The 18,070-nt window shown below is 44.6% G+C and overlaps 2 protein-coding genes across 2 annotated transcripts in view; one reads left to right on the forward strand and one right to left on the reverse strand.

Moving 5' to 3' along the window:
* Positions 1–18,070, forward strand: part of LOC104580026 (glycerol-3-phosphate dehydrogenase 1-like protein) — a 320,964-nt gene that overhangs the window by 110,086 nt on the left and 192,808 nt on the right. The window lies entirely within an intron of this gene.
* The window catches only part of ESYT3 (extended synaptotagmin 3), a 28,044-nt gene that overhangs the window by 6,876 nt on the left and 3,098 nt on the right, over positions 1–18,070 (reverse strand). Inside the window, exons 2-15 of the mRNA XM_088519423.1 lie at positions 17,091–17,132; positions 16,028–16,162; positions 15,396–15,472; positions 9,355–9,421; positions 8,771–8,860; positions 7,761–7,816; positions 6,006–6,126; positions 4,835–5,008; positions 4,244–4,326; positions 3,254–3,302; positions 2,527–2,616; positions 1,666–1,728; positions 1,499–1,567; positions 209–274 (exon numbers count right to left, since the gene is read on the reverse strand). Of these exons, the coding sequence (XP_088375549.1) occupies positions 209–274; positions 1,499–1,567; positions 1,666–1,728; positions 2,527–2,616; positions 3,254–3,302; positions 4,244–4,326; positions 4,835–5,008; positions 6,006–6,126; positions 7,761–7,816; positions 8,771–8,860; positions 9,355–9,421; positions 15,396–15,472; positions 16,028–16,162; positions 17,091–17,132 (1,182 nt within the window). The remainder of the gene's footprint in view (positions 1–208; positions 275–1,498; positions 1,568–1,665; positions 1,729–2,526; positions 2,617–3,253; positions 3,303–4,243; positions 4,327–4,834; positions 5,009–6,005; positions 6,127–7,760; positions 7,817–8,770; positions 8,861–9,354; positions 9,422–15,395; positions 15,473–16,027; positions 16,163–17,090; positions 17,133–18,070) is intronic.

The raw sequence follows: 18,070 nt of genomic DNA on the forward strand, positions 1-18,070 counted from the left end.
GGATCCTCTTGCCTGCTTGTGCACAGGCAGCAGGGTCTGCATCAGGTTGTCTGGTGCCTGCAGGAGCTCAGGGGCTCTGCGACTGTCACCTGAGTGGCAGCACCACGTGTCACCTGCGCCCATCCTGACCTTCCCAAGGGGCACCTTGGCATTAGCTGCCCTCCAAACTGGCAGCACTTAGGAAAGCTGAAGAGTCAAGCAGCCTCACCTTGCTTTTCTGAGTCGTGTTCCCTACAGTGAGCAGGACGAAGGAGGAAGGCTCTCGCTCCATCTTCTGCCATTTAATACAAGGGCGGGGAGGGGGGAAAAGAGACATTCATAAATTTACAGGCAGCAGTTACAAACCACTACAGTTATTTGAAGCTCTTTCCTGGACATTATTTTCATTAGGTTTTCAAACTCTGGACACCTGAACTAACAGGCCAGTATACAGGAAAGATTCCAGCCATAACCCAGTGTACTCTTACTCTCCACACCAAGAGCTCACATTTAAGCCAGATCTTTATGCATTTAGGTATAAATGGATAAGCAGCTGTTTTTATCACCATGGGGTGATAGGACACCAGTCTTCTCACTGGTGTGGGCACTGGGATTCTTCATCATTTCCTGATGCAGAAATGGTTTCCTGGGCTTACAACTCACTGTAAAGCAGCTATAAGCAAGTTGCTGGCACTGGTGTAAGGTTTTTTTGTCTAGAAGAAATAATACTGAACCTCTTGTGCCAAGCTCTTCTCTTTCATCCTAATGTTACAGCATCCATCTGGCAGGGGGAGGAAATGATAGAGAGAAGCCCTAGGACACCCTTTCCTTCCCCCTTCCCAAAAGGGTATTAGCATCATGTCAAAATCATCCATGCAAAGGCTGAGGACTTGGTCTGGGGGTAGCACAAAGAACTGCACTCAGTGAAGTGCAGAATGAAGGAGTACTGAATGCTGTGTAGATCACACCATATCTCATTTAAACTTTAAAGACTGCATTTTGGTGGTCAGATGCTCAGGTAACAGCAAAGCTCTATCTCACTGCTCAGAGCTGTGGCTCCTGTAGCTTGTTCAATGAAACAGGGGAAACACTTTCTCCCCTACAGTATTTGGGGAAAAAGGCAACCTGAAGCAAAGAGGGGAGAGGCGTGAACAGCAGGAGACTCCAGAGCTTTGCCAAAAATGTGGGAGAAGGAATTGTGGGGCCATTCTGCAATGGAGCGGAGAGTTTGTCCCTCTCCATCAAGCCAGGACACAGCTCAGCAGAGGAGCAGCTGCTGCAGCGGCAGGAAGGGCAGCAGGACAAAATAAAAATAAGGAATCCCCTCACATGCAACCAAATATTTTACTGATGCACTTCCCCTCAGACCTCTTTGACTTTCACTAGGGAAGACTTTCAATTAAGATCTTGAGCCAGTGCAAAGAGATAATCTCCCTTTAAAATCAGCTAGGTCCAGTTGTTATAACACAGTATAATTCAGCATGTGGTTTTGCAGGAATGGGAAAAATATAATTTTTACCTTCAGATACTTGTTAGTTTTCAGCTTCTTTGCTCCATATTCACCATTTGAGTACTCAAACTGGTTTTTCTGATTGGCAAAAGAATATTTTAAAAGAATTAATTTGCTTAAAAAAAAAGATAGAGAAAAAAAAAAAGTTAGGAGTGCTGCATGTGGCTCATACTTACTGGAAGGTTGAAAGCATTGTCCAAGTAGACTATCAGAATTGCCGTGGAAAGACCCTTCTTATCCTATGAAAACCAGCAAAGAGTAAAACAAAGCAAAACACAAGACAGGCAGGGTCATTCATCAGGGACAAACCAAAGCCCAATGTGAATTCAGGGAACACGTCCTGAAAGGTGGGCAGCTCTTCAGCCTTCTCCTAAAACCTGCGACCGAGAGGGGCACAAGCCAATACACAACAGTTTGACTCGTTTAAGCAGATCATTAAGAACCCCAGTTCAATCCCCTGTTTCATTTATTTTGGTGGAACATAAAGACTTTTGAGCGATGATGGAGAGGTAGCATCTTTGGGAGACAGATCCAAGCAATCCTGGTAAGAGAATAGCCACGGTGCCACCAAGCATCACTGTTGAGTGTTTATGGCTAGCTGGGATGTACAGATGCATGGGGACTATGCAGAGTGTAGAGAAAAAGGGAAAGGAAGAAATAGGGAAGGGAAATATGTGAGGCCATTTTGTCACAGCAGTGAGTCCAAAAAAAAAAAAAAAAAAAAAAAAAAAAAGAAGTGTTAATTTAAGTAAAAAGAGCTGCCAGATCTCAGTTATTCCTGGATTACCAAGTGACGTGGGACAAGTACACACCTTCCTCTTTGGGAAGGCCCTCCCCATCCCCAGTTATAAATAAATAAATAAAATAAAATCACCCACCATCTCTAAAACCTCACAAACAAAACTCTGCCAAAACAAAACAAACAAACAGAATAAAACACCTCCAAAAATACCCCACAAGGAGTTTATTTCGGGTTCCTATTTTCACACTTCTTAATGACTATAGAGTACCTGAATGCCTTAAGTAAATTTACTCACCTCATGTAGCTTTTCTTGGTCATTTACTAACGAAAGCCACTCCAACTTCAAATGCAAGTGTCCACTTGTTGTCTTGCTTAAGGGAAACCACTAAATGGAGACAACAAAGAATAACTTGACAACTGTGAGGCAGAATAATTCTTATACCTACAATATGTCGCAATCACTAGGAGTTACGTGCACAACAGAGAACACACGGGTTGCATTTTGCATTCCTCACTTTGAATTTTGGACACTTAGACTGTACCAGGTCCACCTACTTGGGAATCACAAACCAAGAACCCAGAAAATCAGATACTCATATATATGCCATGCACATGGATATTTGGACTGCTGCAGAGTGCTAGGCTGCAGGACCAGCCACACTAAGATCAGGTCTTTTCTTCCCTCAGTAATTCAAACACTTGGCTAAAATTTATCCATAATCTTGTAGAAACAACTGGTACATAGGGTGCATGTGGTACCAAGGCAAGATACCCTCACCCTGGCTCACCATAACCTCAGGCCTGTGTGAGCTTATCAGATTGCTTGTAAAAACAGTTGCACTAGTTACTTTAGGTTTTTTGAGCAAAAACAATTAGATTTGTTTCTTCCTGTGAAAATAACACAGTTCAAGTATGTAAGGAAGCCCCAAGCACACAGAAAGACTGCAGTGATAGACAGTGAGAGTGGGAGCACCTCTCAGGGTGCACCACAACCCCCTTTACAAATATACAGTGACCTTTACCTCATCGACAGTTCTGTCATTCATGACATCCGCCAGGCTTATAAACAAGCTGCAAGACAAAAAAAAAAAAAAAAAAAAAAAAAAAAAAAGTAAAGCTTTCAGCTTTTATTTATGCACACAGCATACTGCTGATTAGTGGACAAAGAAAAAAATACTAAAAAAAAAAAAAAAGAGAAAGCTCTTCTAAATAATAAGAGTTACAAGCATCACCTGTAGACATATTCACTGCAACACGCTTGCACATTCCTCATCCCCTTTAAAGTGCTTCCAAATCTCACGTTGGGCAATAACCACCACTTCTAACAGCTTCCTAAGGTTCTCCACTGGTGTCAGGGCTTATCCTCTGCCACATTCAAAGCTGTTTGCACTAGAATCTAATAACACTTGACGTTCTGGATGTAAATGTTTGAATAAAGGGCACAGCTTCCTTCAATGTTAACTTTCCTGTATGAATAACCTGGATCTCCTGTTTCAGGAACTACTGGCCCCTGTGCAAAGGTTGGGTTCTTTTCTTCATTTACTTGTGTGTGTTTTTTGGTTTGTTTGTTTAAGTCAAGAAAATACGAAGATAACTGTTCTTAAAAAGCAGGACCTGACATGCTGGGAAAAGCTCATGACCTTCTCTGTGCTCTCCCACATGCTATTGCCTAGAAAATGGGTGATGCTGCTCCACCCATGAGAGAACCACAACTCCTGCCTGTCACCTGCTGAGAGCAGTTTCCAGGCTGCCAGTCACCGGGATTTTGTGCATTTTCTGGGAGAATGAGGAGAGGGTGTCAAAAGTGCTACAGGGAACTCCTCTATAAGAAAACTGCATCAAGAGTATCAGAGCAATAAGAAACAATCCCAGTTAGACTGAGCTCACTTAGAAGTGAGTACAAGGAGGAGAAAGGGTCTAATTCCCAGAATGAATTTCTCAAATTTACTGAACAAACATGTCTGAAAACTACCCCTTTTTTTGAAGCATGAAGAAAAGTCATACTAATTTACCTGCCCATAAAGTCATCTTTATCTGGATCTTCATCATACAAGTCCACTTCCAAATCCTGACCAGGTACTTCATGAACCACAAACTGGAGGAAAAAGAAGTGCTGATTTACAACAACAAGCATTCACACATGTTCCCAGCACAGGTTGTGGACAGGGACATAACACTTCACAGCTGTGACACATAAGGACACTCCCTGCTGCTTCATGGCTAATCTTAGAACAAGGCAATTGGTTACAGCTGAAAATAATTCAAAACCAGTTGGCTTGTTTTTGAATTGTAAGTTGACCTTCTCAAAGAGGGATCCTTAGTAAGGGTTTACAAAACAGGGTGAAGCTAAAGGCTTCCAATACAGACAGGAATCTGTTTTCAAGCAGACCAGCTGCACAGACTGCTACACTGATTAATATTTAAGCTCTGCATGTCCCCTGAAAACCCACACATGTAAATTGGATCAAACTGAGCACCATTTTACAGTTGCAAATCACATCTGAATCTGTTTAAGAGGTAGAATTGGCTGATCAGCCAGGTAACAGGGGAGTCCACAGAAGAGCTGTGCGTCCTGTAGATTGAAGGGTCACGAGATTCAGTACCTCAAAGGTCTCATTCCAGAGGGGGTTGAGATCTCGGGAGACCGTCTTGCTTCGGTGCTGCACTGTGCCAACACGAAGCAGAGCGTATGGGTCAGACTTTCCCCTGATGGCACCGAGGAAACTGTCCTTCTGGACAAGGTTTTCAGCTTCCAGCAGATGAACTCTTACTACTCCCTGGGTAAAGAGGATGAAAAAATGGCCATGGAAGTGTGATCTTTGGATAATTACAATATGCTGCTTCCTAAAACTAGTAATTATAGGCAGAAGGGACAGTCAGCATGACAGGTTTGCAAAGACTGGCAATTTGATGCAGAATCTTTCAGATGGCAGAACTGTAAGACAACAATTACTTTTTCCACCATTTACTTTGAATTTTGTATCCATTTAGGAGATTTTTCTATCTAGATAATTGGGCAGAAAGTGTTCTTCAATTTTATTTTAAAATCAGAAACATATATATACACACAGAGGATGACAACCACAGTCAAATCCTGTGTGTAATCAAGCTCCATTCCCACAAACTGAACAAGAAACCACTTGCAGGTTTCTATTTTATTGCAGAATGGCCATTCAATTTTAATTTGGTGAGGTAAGTTTACAAGACAGAGCACCCGTCTCTAATTCATTTATATTTGCCCCATCAGCAAGTATATTAGGCACTTGGGAGATGTGGGAGACTGAAGATATGGATGTGTCAAACAGGAAGTTTGGGGCTTTTTTTTTCCCTCTTAAATATTTGCTTTAATGAAGAGATTTTATCCTCTGACCTTCCTTTTTTACACACTTTCATAGCATTAGTAAAGAAATCAAAGTAGATGAATAATTCTTGCTTGTGTAGTTACTTTCTCTAGCTGAAGATCTTGTGTTGTCATAGCCTCAGATCACACCAATGGTTTAAGTTGATAAATGAGCTCAGTGTTTAAACTGACTTCTCCACCACATACAGAGGATAGAACCCCTTCATCCTGACCCAAACAGAGAACTATCCAGTATTTCCGATATTGGATATTTACTTACAGGTAATATTTGAGGTATTACCTACAGAAAGCCTAAAATCCATGTGGAAACAGCTGATGAGAACAGGATGTACAGGACCCTGGCACTGAACTCACTTGCCCCTCTCAGGGAATGCGTGCTTGAGAAGTGCACCAGGTTCACTGAAAACACTCACATATGGGACAGGGAACCTCAGGAGGGCAATGTTCATGTTCTTCTTCAGAGGCACCGTGACTCTGTTTGGTAGAACCAGCCGCGAGGCAATGAAGTCCTGAATTATCGAGTCCGACATTACACTGCAGGAAGAACAAGCCAAAACAACATACCTAAATCTCTACGATCCATCACAATTATAGTTAGAATGGAAAAAAGTGGCACAGCAAGAGGAAGGGGCTCTGCAGAACCTATGATCTTACCTTCCCCAGCATTTACCAGGCAGCTTCTTGGGCTAAGACTGTGCAATGACATTGTCACAGCTGAGACTGGTTTCACCCAGGTGGAAGGAAAAGCTTCTCCTAGTCTAACTGTAAAACCAAGAAGCTGAAATCCTTGGTTAGGCAGTTAGATTTCCTGTCAAAATCCCCTCAACAGGAAAGTCAGATTGTCCCTTCTCTGCAAACTTAGGGTAAGCCCAGCTCTATGTAGCTTATATATAAGAACAGATGACAGGATCCAGTTTCTTTACTCCCAGGTAAGCCAGGCTCCTTTGGAAGGAAGAGCTCTTGTCCAACCTGTATTTCAGCCTACTCAGTCAGGTATGTCTTTGCTCATGGCTTATGTGAGCGCTGATGAACAAGCAAGGGATTCTACCTTCAAATCACTGTGAGAGAACCAGGGAGCAAAGATTTAGGACACCAAATTTGCACTTAATTATAAGAGTGGCTGGAGGTTGAAACACCTACATAGCTTCTTCTTGCGAGGATTAAGGAAAGCTGCATTAGAAAAGAGAAGAGATTAATTCCTCTGATAAAAACAGGAGCTCTCAGGGCAAACTGCGAGGCAAAACGCTGCTCTCAAATTAAGAAAAATAACTTCCTCTCACTTGGCATCAAAGGTCTGCAGAAACCCTTTACTGCACTTCATTCCCTAAGTTGTCACTTAGGGCAGTCAGCTATTTCCTAGGCATCTGTAAAGCACAAGCTGCAGCAGAGGAGAGGGCAGCAGGGCTGTCTGGGCTCACTTTTAAAGGGAGAAGGGTAATGACTAGGTCCCTAGCATGTGTTCTGCTCTCATTAGACAAAATTTCCTCCTTCCCCTGATGAGCAAGGGAAGAAGTAACTCCTCCTATCTGGAGAAACATTTTGACCACCTAAAATAGTGAAAACCCCTGAGATATTTGTTCTTGCTGTGCCAGCTTCATGTGTGAGACCAACCAAAGAGGCATTGGTGAAGAAACAGGTTTTCTGATTAGTGAAAGGTGGGGTGAGGTAGATTAGAAAAAAAAGGGAAGGATTTTTTTTTTTTTCATTTCAAATCTGTTGGAGATTTCTTTATCAGGGATTGTATTTCTGTGTGACAAGAGAGCACTGCAAGTCTGGGTATGCACCTTATTTCCACTTTAAGGCAAATAAGCATATGCACTGACTACTAATCACCTAGATCTGCTCATCTGCCATTGTAAGTAACTCACACACGGTAAAGAAGGGCTCATTTTCCAGGTTAGATACCACTGTGGTTTGGGTACCAGTAAATTACCCACTGGTTTGGGTAATTTACTGTTTCTATCATAAGTCCCAAGAAGCAAGTTTGTTTCAAAATAAAAAGCTTCTTATTCACATTTTGCAAACTCCACAACCAGATATGTTGGGGTGCTTATCAATGTAACACCTTCTACAGGTCTCTCTTGAGAATAACTTCCAGGGTGACTCAAGAAAGCTGGCCCACCTTCTGAATGATTTTAAAAAGTAATAAAATGAAGCAAAACACTCACTTAATCCCTGGGACATCCAGGAGATTGCTCATGCCGGTCCAGTTGATTTCCAAGTGCTAAAAAGTCGAGGAGAAAAATAACACAAAATAAGCAAAATTACTTTCAAGATAAATGTGGAATTTAAGGGGAAAGTAAACACTTCTAAAACAAAGCCAGCTATTAAAAAAAAGGAAAAAAAACTGCAACAGTAAATTAATGTCTTTACACATTAAACTAACATCTCATAACAATTTCCTTATCTATTTTGCCTGCCATGCTTGAAATGAGGGTTTCAGAGGGGAACACAGTATCCAGCCCCTAGCAGTGGTCATTGCCAGATGCCTCAGAGACCTCTCTGGTAAATCCATCAGTTCCACCTATGTTTGAGGTTGTTTCCTCACCCTTGGGTTTGATTCATGCCTTGGGGCAGGAGGATTTATAAGCAACATCAACTTCAGGAGATCTCTATTTCTATTCACCCAATAAACAAAAGAGGTGCTAAGATAATGCTATTATATACAAGCACACACACAAAAAAACCTCATCCAGTATCAAAACTGTACGGCTTCCATTAGCTCAAGAACAGAAGCAAACAAAGAATTCTGTAGCTTGTTCTTACAGGGCAAGAATGTTTCTCATACTTTAAACTGGACTCAGCTAAGAGGTGTATGTAAGCATAAACAAGCAAGCTTTCAAAGCATGAATGGGTCCAAGGATGCAGTATTTGCCAGGAGCCTTGCAGCAAGTGCCTGCAAAAGTGCTGCCTGTTGTCACCATCATAACATCCACTGTTCTTACCCTGAAGCAGGTAACTTATGGCAATTGTAAGCGAACAGGGCAAATTCATTCCCTTCCAAGATGAGCATTTAACAATCACTAATTTGCTAACCCAACAGCAGCCTCAACAACAGCAGTTGTATAGTTGGGTGAGTGGTGATGGCCTGGTTGTGTCACGCACTGAAGACCAGTCCACACAGTAAGGCAGACCAAGGAGTGAGGGGCTGCAAGACCGCAGCTCGCTAGCGACTCACCGGTCTCTGCATAAAAAACAGCGTCACTGCTCCAATAAAAGGCGCATCATTTAGGAGAGGTTCCAGTATCACCCGCAGCGTCCCATACAACTGCAAACAGAGCACACCAAGGAAATAATTTTACTTAGAATTTGACAAAAGTAACCCCTCTCCTCCTCCCCCACCAGTGCAAGCCTGACTGCCACTCAGCCCGTGGATGAGCACCATCCTGTTGGTGCTTTGTGAGCTACCTGTCACCAGCGTTGTAAGAACAGGCTGTAAGACTAATCTAAGACCTTTTATGAAGATGCTAACCTAACGGGCTCTTATGAGCATGCAGCTCCTCTGAACTCACGGCACGAGAGCTGGCTCACACACGCTCAGGGCTCTAGCACTGGGCCTGTTTAAGAGCCATGTTAAGAAGCTTAAAACTAACGGTTAGGTGCTGGCCAAGAAAGGCATCATTTTCCCAGCCAAAACACAAGCTGATTAAGTGATTTGCCCCAACTCAGTCAGCCTGTGGTTTCCTAGTCAAGTCCTAACATCTCCACTGGGACATGCTACCTGCTATAGGCTTAAATGGGCAGCTTTAGCATTGCACTTACCTGCACGCCTTTCACTCCAAGCTTAAATTTCGCTATGTCCATATGAAGCTCACAGTCCCCTACGTAACTGAAAGAAAGTTCTCACGTTATTCCAGTTTGCAATAGCCTGCGGAGCAAATCTGTACAGAAAATAAAGAAAATGAGTTTACTGACACACCGCCAGAGCACGACAGATTTCCAGCTGTATTTCAAGGTTGATTTCCCATTCTTAGGACTGGAAGGACTGAGTGGAGAAGAATTGCTCTTAGGAAGGGATTGAGGGGCTCACCGGGAATTCAGGGTCACAGAAATTGCTCTTTCTCTCCCCTCTCTGCCACAGGCCCCAATACCATGAAAAAGAAACCAGTGTTCCAACTTCTGAGCTGATGCAGAGCCCTCCTGCCATCATGTTTAGGACTCTATGTGATACAGCTCATCCTTGCCAACAAGCAAAAAGCCCAGAAGAACAAAGTCAACACTAAAAATAACCTGGTTTCCTTAAGGCTGAGGTAAAGGACAGTGATTTAGATTGGATTTTGATCAGTTGCCATGGAGAACATCAGGCTTTAAATAAAATGAAAGCCAAAGAGGGTACTTCTTGCCATTTGGAAACCACTTCAGAGTTAGATAAAAGTTTTGATGCAAAAACCAAGTCACTCCCCTAGGAGCGGAACCCAGCAGATTTGTTGATGCCTCTGGCAGAAAACAGTCCAAGGTCTCCTAGGTTTCCTTTCAGTCCTTGGAGGAATAGCTCTTTGTGGTACAGACACACAAATTAACAGTAGGCAAAGTGGGGTGTACAGGTACCATGGTGCATGCAGCAAATGTGCTGTACTCACCTGTGTGCACTTCTATCCCACGATCAAAGAAAAGAGACCATTTTTTTGCGCTGACCACATGTGTATATGGGCTGGAGTTGCCACTAATTTTACCCTTTAATTTATTCATGAACAGATTCTTTCTCCCCACAAAAAAAACAGTGCAAAGAATGTGTAACCTTGCGCAGTCTTCATTTCTACAAGCAAAGTTTCCAAACTTATCAACAGAGAGTCAGTTAGCAGAATGTAAGAAGTTCATAATATACAAATTAAAGCCTTCAATGGTAGAGCATTCTGATTTTTTTAAATAACCAGCCTCACAGGGCGTGCTAAAATTATCACAATCCTCCTTATAAGCTAGTCATATAATTATTTTCACATTTATTAATTTCTACAGTTTTAATATATCTTACAGTCCATTACACTGACTGCTAATAAAGCTTTGTCACCACAGTCTAAATAGGAAGCCAAAATGAGCCCCTTAATTTGCACTAATCCAGAAGAATTGAATTTGCCTGTTGCCAGTGTCCAGCACACAGCAAATATTACTTCCAGTGTTCCCATTTACAATCCTTATGACTTTCCACACAATCAAAAGCTCTTCCCACCCCATCCTAGCCGTGTGTCTTCTCCAGCACCCTCACACAAGCCTGTTTTGAAGTCTGGGTACCACAGCAGGCATCACGTCATGCCAGGTGCTCTCCCTTCCTTAGTTTTACTTCTTGTTTCAAGTTCACTGCTTTCATCTGCCTCCTCCACTCAGTGCATCCTTCCCATCCCCTCTGTCCCAGCAGAAATGCTCCTGAGACACCAGACCCTCTGCCCTTCACCTTCACCTAGGAAGCAAGTGCTGCTTCTCTGCTCTGCTTAGACAAGCTTCCCAAACCCTTCAGTTTCTTGGGAGACCCTACAAACTCAGTTAATCCCACCAAAGCCCAAAGTATTGCTGCATACTACTCTGGATTACTTCTCCAGTCTGCACTGGGTGACAGTGATTATCCAGAAAGATTTGCTAGTTTGCTAAATAGCAAATTTAACTATTTCAGAAGCTCAGAGGAAGTTCAGATCTTCTTTTGAAAGGGTAAATGGAAATGCTGACAAACTTTTACTTGTATATATTTTTATTATTACACTATCCCTCCATGACATCTCGTGCACTAAAAATGCCATAAAAGTGCAAGAAATGAGAAGTCACAACATTTCCAACGGAAAAAAAAATATTATAAGAGTAACAAATCAGATGAATGAAACAGGAAGTAGTTGAGTTCCAAGACATCCTTTTCAGGATGCAATAGTGCTTTCAAACACTTTGAGCCTCTCATGATTATAGAGCAGGGATTGCACGGTCCCACCGCAGCTCTGGCAATTAAAGGATTAATGGCAAGACAGGCAGCAGTGGGAGGTCAAGCAGCTGCACTAGAGAAGCTGCTCCTGTTTTGAAAACTGCACTTTTAGGGAGCATTTCTGGAATGCTTTGGCATTCATTCACTCGGTGGACACGACTGTCAGCTCCCTAGCTCAGCAGGCAGATTCTTGCTTTAGACCTAGGGCCAAACACTTGTAGATCCCAGAGCTCTCCCAGTTTATTTCCACAGACCTGGAAATGGTGAGATCTCATCTTCAATTTAGCCCTTGGGGAAGCTCTGGTACTTCCCTGTTTGTCGCTTGAAAGCTGTAGATCGGGAGCGCGGAGGAGTGGATATGTGAACAGAACAGACAGATGACAGGACTTTCAGAGAGATAAATGGCTGAAACTCTGTGCAGAAGACCTGTGGGCAAGTCTCAATTTCCCCTCAGTCCTACAAGCCAAGATAAAATTTACACCGACTTAATTTGCAACAACTGAGTGCATCATCTCAGCAAAAGATTTTGGAAGAAAAAGCATGGACTCCTTTCTCTGTGCCTGGCAAAGGGTCACCTCAAAGCCTCGATTCTCCTATCAAAGGCCCCAGGACAGTCCTCTCGCACAGGACAGTCAGGCTCTGATGAGATACTGCTTTACATACCCATTCCCAATGCCCTGATGCTATGGACACACAAGCTGTTATTAACAGATTTAATTAAAGCAGCCTCTCTCTTTTCTTCTGGTAACTCCATGTGATACCAGACCTACTGCACCACTGACTTTGCTGACAGCTGCTGCCCATACAAATGAGGAACTTTTAAGTGCCCTTTCTCACGGCTCCCAAGCAAAGCTGCTCCCAAATGAGCTGCTGTATCCCAAATCTAAGAGAGGAAAGGACGCCGACCTGAATGGCAGCACTCAGTGCCCCGTCACACTATGGGGACCAGGCAGAAACAGACTGAAGAGCCTCGATGAACCTGTAGACCTCACATCTCCTGGTGATGAAAGCTGAGCCAGAGCTTCCATGCTGACTGTGAAGGAAATCAAGCAGGAAAATGCTTCTCTCCATGCCAAATCAAAGTCTCTGGGTTTCAGAGATTAATTTTCTCCTTGATGGAACAGGAGTAAAAATCCTGACACAAGGCAGAAAGTGGGAAGCATTTGTAGTGTGTGCGGAGGTTTCGGGATGGTGCCTATAAACAAAGCACTACTGAACACTGGAGTGGAGCAGAGCTGCCGCCAGGGCGGGAGGAGCATTATCCAGGATAACAGCTTCCCACGGGAAGTGGCAGCTCCCCTTCCCTGTCTGTCCTGGCCCAGGCAGCACAACACCATGACCAAGCTCTGCACGTGTGCCCTGACAAGGGAATTCCCTTGCGAAGAAGTCATGTTTAGCTTTGACATGCAGGCATGCAAATGCTGCAGTGTCTTTGCAACAAGCTACGCTTCTCAAACCCAACCAGGGAGAGGTCACCGTGGTCTGGGCACTGCAAAGCGAACCACGCTCACACGCACAGTGCGTTACTCCACCATCCAGAGCTGAGGTGCCAGGATTCAGCCCTGTGGACGGTGATTCAAACCACAGCTTTTCAGCAGCCAGGGCCTTCAGAGGGGATGAGAGAGAGAAGGAAGCTCTGCCACTAGCTCTGCTTAGAAGGGTAAAAACAAGGTAAAAACAAAATGAGGTAGCTGAGATGCAAGTTTGCTTCCAAGCACCTTTGCATGGAAAACAAGTAAGATGATAAAATGCTCTCACTTTATCAGTGGCTTTTCGACTCTATGGGTCATAATTGAATTTTACTTTAACAATCAAGCTGCCAGCATTGATTAAGAAAAGTCTGGAGCACACATCAATGCTAGCTGGGAAGACAGCAGCAAAGGACAGTTGCCAGTATGCAACAACGTCCACATGTAAAATGCAAGTCCACGATCTTCCTAATCTGTAGAAACCTCTAATGTGGGGATCCTGTAAGATAAGGGTCACTTTCAGTTCCTCTCACTTCCTCATGACATCAGATATACTGAGAAATATTTGGTCTTTGCAGTGAAAGTTAAGGGAGGTTATTTCAGGTGTGGTACTCACTGCTGCCCCTTCGCTCCAGCACCCATTCTCACTCTCCGTACACAGACAGACGATGTTTGTTTGCGCTGACTGGGAATGTCCACACTGCTCCGGGGCTCATTCCCGACTGTGGGAGCCTCGGAAGGTCCTCCCTGAGCTGCAGCAGCCCTGGCCAGACGCTCCTCCTTGGACACGGCGCTCGTTGGCACACGCACAGCAGCCTCTCACGGGTTGCGTGAGCTTGAGCAGCCGCCCTGGCCACGTCGCCGTGCGCCCGGCTACATCCTCATGGATGTGGGATGGGGCCGCCCGCATCCGCCGCCGCCAGCCGGCTCCTCTCCCCAGCAGCGGCCGCAGCGGCGCGCACGGAGCCTGCTGCAACACGAGTGTTGCCACCGACACCGCCACAGTGCCCAAATGGAGACACCGGCTCTCCCAGCCACATGAAAACATCCCTCATCCTGCTGGGATATTCTGAATTTAACAGAGGGAGCTGTAAATAGCTGTGGGAAGGAGACGCATGCTTCATGTGACAGGACAGTGTATTTACAGCAGGACTCCCTTCCTCCCTGTTGTCTCCTTCCAGGTTCCTTTGGCAACCTGGAGAAAAGCAGGTAAAAACCCAGCCCTGGCTGCCGTTCCTGGTGGTGACACGCAGCTCGCCCGCCCCAACCCGAACCCGCTGCCCTCAGACTAGCGTGGGAGGAGCAGGGCCCAAAGCTCAGCCCTGGAGGGGAGTTCCCTGCCAAAGGGACAGGATAGGCTGAACACCCCTGGCTCCATATGCAAAATCCTTGGCTTATCAGATGACGGTTCAGGCAAAGTTACTGCCAGAAGGAGGAGCAGAAGCAAGTGGCCAGTTTGGAGATGCTAAAGGGTCTGCTGGAGGGATGGGAAGGAGGGGGTGGGGAAACCCCTCTGCAGCTGGTTATTAAAAGAGAGCAGAAACGAGTACTTGGGAGAAGCAGCCGGGAGCAGCTACTTAACAGAGCACAGCAGCAGCCTCCTGCAGAGCCTTCAGGCAGGGAGCCCCTCCATCTCAACGTGGAAGAGTCCAAGTGCCAAAGGCCCTAAACTGACCCCGCTATCTCTAAGGCTGCTTCCCTGCTTGCACCAGAGCACAACATGCTCTGGTTTCAGGTGAGCCACAAGCCATTTTGCAGGAGGGCCGGGGCCCTGCCAGGGCCCGGAGCAGCTGCCACTGCCATGTGAAGCAGCCCGCGCTGCTCCGAGCAGCTCCATGTCGTTGCCAAAGTCATTCCTTAGTTTCACACTATTTTTTTTTCCTGGCACTACCATGAAGAAAAGTCATCCACCACCCTTAGAGTGCTACAAGAGCACACAAGTGGTAATTCCCCAGTAATTTCATTCTCCAGGCTAAGCCAGAAGAGAGTTTAGCTCTGCAGTGGTGCTGATGTTGACAAAACACACAACAAGCTCATTCAAACCAGCCTGGAAGGTACCAAATATTTTATCTAATTTTCTTGTTGCTAATAGAGCTCAAGGCAGTTTTCTGCTGAAAGAGCAGCTGCAATGAAAAAAAAAAGCAAATATGTTGGGTGACACATGGACCAAGTAATGAATAAAACAAGATCAGTCTAGGGGAAGAAACTACATAAATAAATAGTGCAAGTAGTCCTGGAAAAACTGGAGTAGTTGGACTGAAGAGGAACCCCAGAAGGGCAACACACAGAGTTATCAGAGCAAGAAATACTGTCCCTACTGCAGTGGAAGGGCAGAGCTGAGGGAAAATACTCTGATATCCATCAACTCACAGGCAGCTGCCAGAAGGGCAATGAATTAAGAACCACCTATACAATCAATTATGTTATGTTACCATATCTGCAGGTCCAGAGTAACTTGTCTTCTATCAATTTCTTTGGTGTAGACTTTTATTCCATTAATTCTAGGGCACTGCAGTAAAGACAGACAAGACACAGTTAATATCTTCAAAGTCACAGCCAACTGAAGAGTCTTGCTCTCCTCATGCAATCCAAATACATGCGCTCAGGTTAAAGACTGTGCACAACTACAGGTAAATAAAGAGCAACGTGCACAAGTTTGTCCTTAAAGATATAGTATGAACAGCCTTGGAAGTCCAAAGATATGGGGCTGGCTGCAAGGAGCTCAGGCTGCAATGAAGCCTAAGGAAGCACCAAAAACTCCTGCCACAAAGACGGAGCAGCAAGGAATGCTGATAAGTGCCCTGTTTTCTATCCCCATCCCTTGATATGAGCAGTTAGTGGGAAGGGATCTCTGTGCCTCCTGCAGCATCCCTCTCGTGGAGAAGATGCTCAGGTGATCAGGAGGGGAACAAGAGAGGCAGCGGTGCCCTACCAATACCATTCTCTTAAATATTGAGTGCTATTAAGGAGCTGAGTCCTAGAATCCCCCCAAAATGCTCTCCCCTTCGTGTCTCAGCTTTTCAGAAGAGGCTGAGCTGTAAGTGCTGCAAAGGATTCACACTACCTTCTCGCCAAAGTTGATCTTTGTAAAGGTGCACGTTTTCAGACGCACATGCTTTGCTCTGATTTTCGGTTCAAGAACTTCTTTAAAGGTTTTTTCCATAATTGTTGTGAAGTATGGCCAAGCCTGTACAAGGACCTACGGAACAGTGAAAGCAAAATTATACTGAATATTCTTTGCAGAAGATACCTTCGACTGAAGGACAGACACATGGCAGAATACCGGTCTATTACTGTCTGTCCTTTTAAAATACCAAGTCACATTTCAGATCTGAAGTCACCCCTCTGGAAGGATCCATTCTTGTTCCTCAGAAGAGGAATTTACTTTAGGAACTGAGGAGTAAGTTTTAACATCACAGAACTTGCTGACTGCTTCTAAGTGCAGCAGCTCAACTGGCAAAGCCCAGGGTTAAAGTTTCTAAAGTGCTGAAGCCTCTAATTACTGAGAAGTGTTGGAAAGCTCCCTGGAGTTAGCTTTATTTAGAGAGGAGTGAAGTAAACTTTTACATCAAAAAGACAGTTTGCTTAAGAAAAAGAACAAGCATAATTGTTGCCGGATGCTAATTTGCCAGATCAGCTGTTTTGCTTTGAATTCTCACGGTTCCAGTGAGAGCTCAGGTAAACCTGCTGATGGGAGAATCAGCTCAAGAGCTTATATAGATAATTTAATGTTATACATGCATACATACACACACACATATGTATACACACACATATCTCAGAATGAAGTGTCATATTCATCATATCATTCTACAACAGATCTTTGGTTGTTTTGGTTTGTTTTTCAGTAAGAAAGAACAAGCTGGTGATATTAGTTCTGTCTGAACAGAGTCTGATTCAGTGATTCCACTTTAAATGCCCAGCCACCAAGGGAGGCATAACCTGGACCAACCAGGCAAACACGTGGCTCTCGCCAAATTCTTGCGGCAACACTGCACACGTCAAACCACAAGTACAGGCACTGATATGACTGAGCCTTCTTGTAGCAACTTGGAAACTTCCTCCTCCAAACTTCCGTGGAATTTGTGCTGGGGGCAGCTCGTGGGAGATGGCCTGGGAAGCCTCACCTTGTTCAGCCACTCTGCTCGTTCCACATCAGGGAAATGAACCTGGATGCAGAGGAAAATAAAGTGAGTGCCACATGCAATCCACCTCCTCATGCTGCAGCATATGGAAAAAGATACCGGGGACTCTGGAATAGGTTTAGGAGTGAGCTGAGATCCTGTCCCTCATGCACACGCCCTTTATAATTTATCACCTCATCTTAAAATCTGCACTAAAGTAGCATCACGTGCTGTGATGGGCCAGTATGTCTCTGGGTGCACTTATGTGATTAAAGCAAGTGTCATATCCTGTTGGGAAGTAAAGCAGCACTAGGTTTCTCATCCCTATCTTGGTGACGCAGTGGGAAGCCACAGGAAGCGACTTCCCTTTGGCACTGCGAGTGGCAGAGAGCCCGTTTCGGGCTCCCCCAGAACAGGACACATGCATTGGAAAACAGGAACCCGCTTGGGAAATTCAGTTTACTATTTGCGACAGGATTTCTACACTAACACTGACACAGTGCCAGTGGCTTTAGGCAAAAAGAAGTGCCGTAAGAGATTAAGCCCATTGCCACACACAGTCAGCTTAAAAGCTCGGCATTTTCATCTCTCGGAGCTTTTGAAGAAGCTAAGTCATAAATTAAAATATCATGGGGCCAATCCATACTAAACGGATTGTATGGAAATACGTCCCAATTCAGCCTTTTTCTTCTGCCTTATTCATCATGATTCTCATCTGCGACAGACAGTGTAAATTTCACAGAGAAAGGTTAGCTCTATCATTTGTGAAAAGCAGGTTTTTCCAGCCTTTTTAAAAAACGAATAAATAAACAGGATCCTTCACCCCCCAAAGCGACATGCCACACTTTGCTGTAGGATGACTGTATATTTATTTATTTCACACCAGTGACACTTGTCACTGCCTGCCCCGGCCTTGCTGCCCCCACCGATGGCATCTTCCACAAGGACAACAGCCTGGCAGGATTCAGCACTGCAAAGGCACT

This window comes from Tinamus guttatus, unplaced genomic scaffold (assembly GCF_059628265.1).
Source record: "Tinamus guttatus ecotype Peru unplaced genomic scaffold, ASM5962826v1 Tinamus_guttatus_pri_ptg000060l, whole genome shotgun sequence".
Classification (NCBI taxonomy): Eukaryota; Metazoa; Chordata; class Aves; order Tinamiformes; family Tinamidae; genus Tinamus; species Tinamus guttatus.